The sequence below is a fragment of the Ceratotherium simum genome, chromosome 13, assembly GCF_057802395.1.
Source record: "Ceratotherium simum simum isolate JZ-2026a chromosome 13, ASM5780239v1, whole genome shotgun sequence".
Classification (NCBI taxonomy): Eukaryota; Metazoa; Chordata; class Mammalia; order Perissodactyla; family Rhinocerotidae; genus Ceratotherium; species Ceratotherium simum.
Genome location: NC_141912.1, coordinates 16,738,019 through 16,744,018, shown reverse-complemented (window position 1 = coordinate 16,744,018; position 6,000 = coordinate 16,738,019). Strand labels below are relative to the sequence as shown.

General features: G+C 44.4%; 1 protein-coding gene across 2 annotated transcripts in view; it reads left to right on the top strand.

Moving 5' to 3' along the window:
* Nucleotides 1-756: 756 nt before the first annotated feature.
* The window catches only part of NUP153 (nucleoporin 153), a 71,709-nt gene continuing 66,465 nt past the window's right edge, over nucleotides 757-6,000 (top strand). For both annotated transcript variants that reach the window (XM_087438057.1, XM_004432094.3), the window contains exon 1: nucleotides 757-899. In XM_087438057.1, coding sequence (XP_087294183.1) covers nucleotides 789-899 — 111 coding nt within the window. In that variant the 5' untranslated portion in view covers nucleotides 757-788. The remainder of the gene's footprint in view (nucleotides 900-6,000) is intronic.

Sequence of the window (6,000 nt, the reverse complement as noted above, 5' to 3'; positions counted from 1 at the left end):
ATGTTAAATGCCTCTTTCAAAGTTTAAGTTTACAGCCAAGAGCGGCAAAGTGAACAGACTCTCTGGCTTGGTGACTTCGCGGCGATCCGCGCATCTCCTTCCTCGTCCTCCTGAGAATTCGCGTTCTTCCGCTGAACTACGTTTCCCAGCGGGCTGCGCGGCCGAGAGCGCGGGCTCGACAAGCCCTTCCTTCCTCTTCGCCTATCACGCGGTCGCAGGGTGATGACGCAAACTGGTCCGGCGCTGACGAGTGACGGCATTCTGGCTCGCGACCGCGGCGGCGGCCTTAGCAGCGGCAATAGGCGCAGCAGCAGCGGCGACTGCAGGGACGACGACGGCGGCGGGGCGGGCGCTGTGCGCAAAGGGGAGGGGTAGGCGGGCGGCGCCGGCGGCTTCAACTGCGGCAGCTACGACTAGGGCGACGGAAGAAGAATCCCCATCAGCCGGCGGTCGAGTTAGGCCTAAGCGCCCGGAGCCGCTTCGCTGTCCTCTGCGGGGGATCTCCATAGAGACCGTGACATACACAGAGGCGGGGGTCCGCGGGAGGCTGCCGGACCGGAGCCAGCTCCTCGGCCTCTGTCGCCGCCACCGCCTGCCCCGCTGCCAGCGCGCGTCCTCTCGCCACTCCAGCTCGCAACCTCGCCGTTCCTGGTGTGCTTGTGCCCCGCTGTGTGGGCAGTGCGGGCGGACTGTTGGGCTGGGGCCGGGCGGGGGTGCTCTAAGGCCGCCGCCTCTGCCTCTCCCGCCCCCTTACCCGCCCGGGAGGGGGAAGCAGCGGAGGCTCCGCCATGGCCTCGGGAGCCGGAGGAATAGGAGGGGGCGGTGGCGGCAAGATCCGGACGCGGCGGTGCCACCAGGGGCCAATTAAGCCTTACCAGCAGGGGCGACAACAGCACCAGGTACGGGACCCCGACGCGGTGGTGGCCTAGCGGGTCGGGAACTCGGCGGGAGGGAACAGGCAGCGAGGGGCCCTGGCGCCCCACGTGGAGCGGACGGGAGGGCCTGCGGAAAGGCCCGAGCGAGGCGGCGGGAGCGCAGGCGGGCGGGGTGGCGACGGGAAGTGGGCTGACACAGGCCCATCTTTGCGGCACCCACGTGTGGTTCGGGCCGCCTCTCGCCAGCCCTCCAGGCCAGGGGCTTCCCCCGGACGGGCGCAGGGCGGGAACAGCAACTCTAGGCCCACGATGCCCGCGTTTCTTTCGCTTTTGGCGGGGTTTGGGGGGTTGAGGGTATTACTCACGTCCTCCCGAGGGAGAAAGGAAAAGATGTGGCTGGAGGCCTCTGCGCTTGCCTGTTTTCTAGTCTCCCGCGTTTCAGTGCGTGTGGGGAGGGGGCTGCCCGGAGGGATCGGCCTCCGGGGGTTGGCGGGGGCGCTGTTACACAGAAAGTGGAATAACTTAGTCTCAACCTATTAATTAATTCTCCATCTCCTCTGGTCTTGTTCCTCCCCGATCTGAGAGCATTGGCTTAGATTTTTTTTTTCTTAACCGGGTTAGACTTACCGTGGCAGTGGGGCATTTTGAAAGTCCCTCTCCACCCTTACGTCTTTTCTCTTTTGTGAGACTCTTCCTTCTCCACTTTCTATCCCTCCCCTTCCCTTTATTTTGGAGGGTAGACTTGGCCATTATGCACAGTTGACCGGGACTCCAGTTCTGGTCTCATGCACAAAATATTTTAATATTATGGGGCGTATTCTAGAAGTTTAGGTACTTTGGACATTCCAGGCATGTTGGTGGTCTTAGAATTTAACCACCTTGTGCACTCATGGGTGTGTGAAATTATGAAAAGGAGTTTATCCTAATTGTAAATGAGACATTTGAGTCTGAGGAAATTTCGTTTTTTAAACGTTACGTGTTTATTATGGGGGTTGAGTGGGAAAATGTTAAAAACTTATTTTGATAAAAGTCACTAATAAAACTTCTCTGTGATGCTGAGGTGGGAAGTAAGTGTATATCTTAAACTTGTTAAAAAAACAGAAGTACCGTACAGCAAAAGGGTCTGATAACTTGTTGCATACTGTTAAAGGTAGACTTCCTAGGTTGCCTTATTCTGGATGATGATGAATATTGGACACTTTAACATGTTTGGTAGTGGTGTTAAATTGTATCATTAAAAAACAACAGAATTTTAAAAGTAAAGATTTGAGGGAAATTTTTTGATAGTAAAAATTGTGGTTTATAATATTAAGTAGTCCTCTACTAATGGTTAGAAGTCTTGGCATTACTATTATCTCTCACCAGTTTCCCCCCAGGTAAATATATGCAGAAAGTACTTGGTTTTCAGATTTCTTTGTGAGAAACAGGGGTATATACTTCCAGGCAGATTTAAGATTAGAATTCAGGTCACAAGCCTGGCCATTTAACCTAATCCTTTTGTAGAATGGAAGTTAGACACACATGCTTTCTGTTTCTCCTGAAGAATAAATGTCTGAGTGCTGTCTTAGGTCTCCCTAAGAGAAAGTTACTACATAAAAAATGAAATGTTTTAAATACAGATCATTGGATGGTCTGGACAGAGTTTAGAAAGGAGCTAGTATATTCCAGGTGGCAGAAGTTATAATCACAGCTTACTTTTAAAGGTATTTAGATAAAAATCTAATTTGGGGGAGATGATGCCTTAACAACGTAACACCTATGATCCAAATTGTCTTAGAGCTGATATAATTTCAGTGTAGTTTTGTTTTAGAGCTTGATAATTTTATCATTTCCCCTTATCAAAAATGCTTTCAGCTTCTTACCTCAGCCATTTAATTGAAAAAGGAAATACATTTTTAGCTTTTGGGTTGAGATTAAAGATGTTTGGGAGTTTCTTGATCAACACTGTAGGTGTTACTTAACATTGGCAGAAACTACCAAAGAAAAGTATGTGTCCAGGAGTATACAAAAGAATACTCTTTAATTTATCGATTTTGTTCATCTTAAAATAAGGACTTTCTTTAGTCTTTACTGGAACTTTTGTGGATTTGTAGACTACCTGCTTGCTGTACTATCCTGGGCTGTCACCTCTCTATGTTTTGCAGCAGCTGCTGAGTCATCATGAATATCAAGGAGCTTCATGACATGGCATGTTTTATACTAATGTTATTTGATTAAGTGTCTAAGAGTTTCTGGGCAAAAATGAAGTTTTGGGATATGTGGTAGAGAGTTGGAATAAGAATGAGAGGTCTGGCACTATTAGTTAATGGATGTTTGCCATTGCCTGTCAGGCCAACTGGCTTGTGCAGTCACGCAGTCACGCAGTACCTGTGACTTTTGCGTGTGTTCAACTGACTTGTAATTTCCTGTTTTGATTTCTTCTGGTTTAGCTCTGCTGAGATAGATCTAGTTTACATTTTTTCCTTTTAACTTCTGTTCTTTAAAATGGCATCTTGCTCGAAGTGGTGGAAACTTAAATCCATTGTCTTAACTAACTGAAGGGAAGTAACTTAAGAGAAGAAGCAAAAATGAAGAACAGCCCTGAGTAGTGTAAGTTGATCATTTTCACTTGCCTTCATCCCTGCCTCCTAACTCTTAGCCCAGATGCATTTAGGAAATGGTGTCATTTTTCTAGTTGGGAGTGAACAGGTCACTAAAGAGGATGTGGTTAGTTCTTGTCACCTCTTCAGTCTCCTTTCCCGTTTCCTTTTTGTGCAGATTGTCAGGCCCAAAAAGTCAGCTCTGGAGAGGTCAAGCTGCTTTTCTTAATAGCCACCACAAAAAACTTGAGCCCACGGGCAAACCAGAACCTTGCCTCTGGAAGAATCTACTGCCACCTCCTGGTGAGAGGGAACTACTTATTTTTGCCCTTTTTTGGGGGGTGTGCTTCAGAGGTTTTGTTTTCTAGTTTGGAACCAAGGGAGTCCACTCATTTTCTCTTCCTAGAGGTAGTTTGTCTTACAGATCAGTTCCTGCATTTAGCTATTTCAAAAAAAAAGGTGGGGGAAACCCTTTTATCTATTCAAGTAGCTTAGATCAGGAGTCAACAAACTTTTTCTGTAAAGGGCCACATAGTAAATATTTTAGGCCTTGTTGCCAAAATTCTTTGTTTTGTTTTTATAATCCTTTAAAAAATGTAAAAATTATTCTTAGCCTGAGGCCTGTATACAAACAGGCGAAGGGCTGAAATTGGCCCACAGACCACGGTTTGCCCAACCTTGGTTTATATGATAATGTACTGTTTTTTTCGTTTTGGTAGCTTCTGTACGATACGTGGTCCTGAATAAGTATGTCCTGGTTGGTATCTGGTGGCTAAAGAGTGTTCCCAGTTTTGAAAAGGAGGGATATTTAGAGGTTGAATACTTAATTCCTTCCAGAAGTCACTAAGCAGTTTTGACTTTTTATTTGCTTTATCCTAGATGTTTAATACTATTAGTGAAAATAGAAATGGAAATAGTTGATAGGAAAAAAAATGTGCTATAATGGAGTCAGAGTATCTGGGTTTGAATCCCTGTTCACCAGGACTTGGACAAGTTATTTAAGTTCTCTCTGTTTAATTTACTCATCTGTAAAGTGGAAATTGTTGTGAGGGTTAAATGAGATAATATAAGGAAAGCTCTTAGAACAGGGCCTGGCATATGTAGTAAGGACTCATTTGAAATTGTTGTGATTAAATAGAACCTTTTGATTTAAATGTTTTAATTCTCTGAATTTTGCTGCCTCTTAGTTTCCTTTATGTACTGAAGTTCAATCTTTTCTAGGCTCATTTGGATTTAAGGACTTGTTTCCTGAGTGAAAAGGCCAAACTTTAAACTGTTACTACCATCTTAAATACTTATTTATTTTTAACATAATTTTCCTCATAGAAATGCCAGTCAGGGGGCCAGCCCGGTGGCGCAGGTGGTTAAGTGCACGCGCTCTGCTGCGGCGGCCCAGGGTTCACTGGTTCGGATCCCAGGCGCACACCGATGCACTGCTTGTCAAGCCATGCTGTGGCGGCGTCCTATATAAAGTAGAGGAAGATGGGTGAGAATGTTAACCCAGGGCCAGTCTTCCTCAGCAAAAAGAGAAGGATTGGCAGATGTTAGCACAGGGCTGATCTTTCTCACGCACACACACACACACACAAAACCATTAAAAAAAAAAAAAAGGAATGCCAGTCATTTAGGTATAGAGGAAAATAAACCAAAGTTTTAAATTCTTTAATGCAAAGTAGGTTTTTTGTTTATGATGAGCAGCCATTGTGTGTGATATTTTATCAATTTACTTACTAATTTATCTAATAGGATAAATGACCAAAAAACCCAGGTGTTGTTTCTGTTTCCTGGAAAGTCCCCTGATGAGCCAGTTATCTATTAGTTTGAAGTAAAATGAAGACTTTGGTCTCATGTCACTAATTAAAACCATTTTCATTAGGCACAGAATATTCTTGGAAAGATGTAATGACCTTGTATTTTCAAAAATGTTTTATTTGTAGCTACGTAGCTTATGGTCATGGTTGTAATATACTTTTAAAAGATTCTTCTGTGTTGGAAAGCCCAGTTTAAAGTCTTGCCACCAGACATAATATACTGTGTTTGCTGTCAGAAACAGAATGGTAGAATGCCTTTTCTGCCTATAGATATTTCAGTTTGCTTGATTTCATTTCTCTCTTTCATAGTGTGATTTAAGAAATAAACTTACATCCAGTTTTCAAACAGATGATGTAAGAAAAGTGACAGTATCTTGTAGGTAACTTTTAGTGGGTTAAACTGCTTTGGGCTTTTATTGGGTCTCCTGTTGCTAGTTTGAAAGGTCTTGTGGGGACTCCTTTTCTTGTCCTTGTTGTATGATTGCTGTTAATTATCTGTTAATACCGCCTCTATCATATGAATAACTAAAAATAAGAGATGAAGCCAGGTCATGTTTCTCCTTACTGCATTAGTGGCAGAGAGTTTTGAAGGAAGTTGAAATTTGTAGCCAATTGTAGTTTTTAATTTTTTAACCAGAATAATTTTTACACTCATGTATTTTGGCTTGATCTCTTAAAGTTGAGAAGAGAAATGAAAAGTGTGGATTTTGAATGGCTAGAAGATTTGAACTGGGT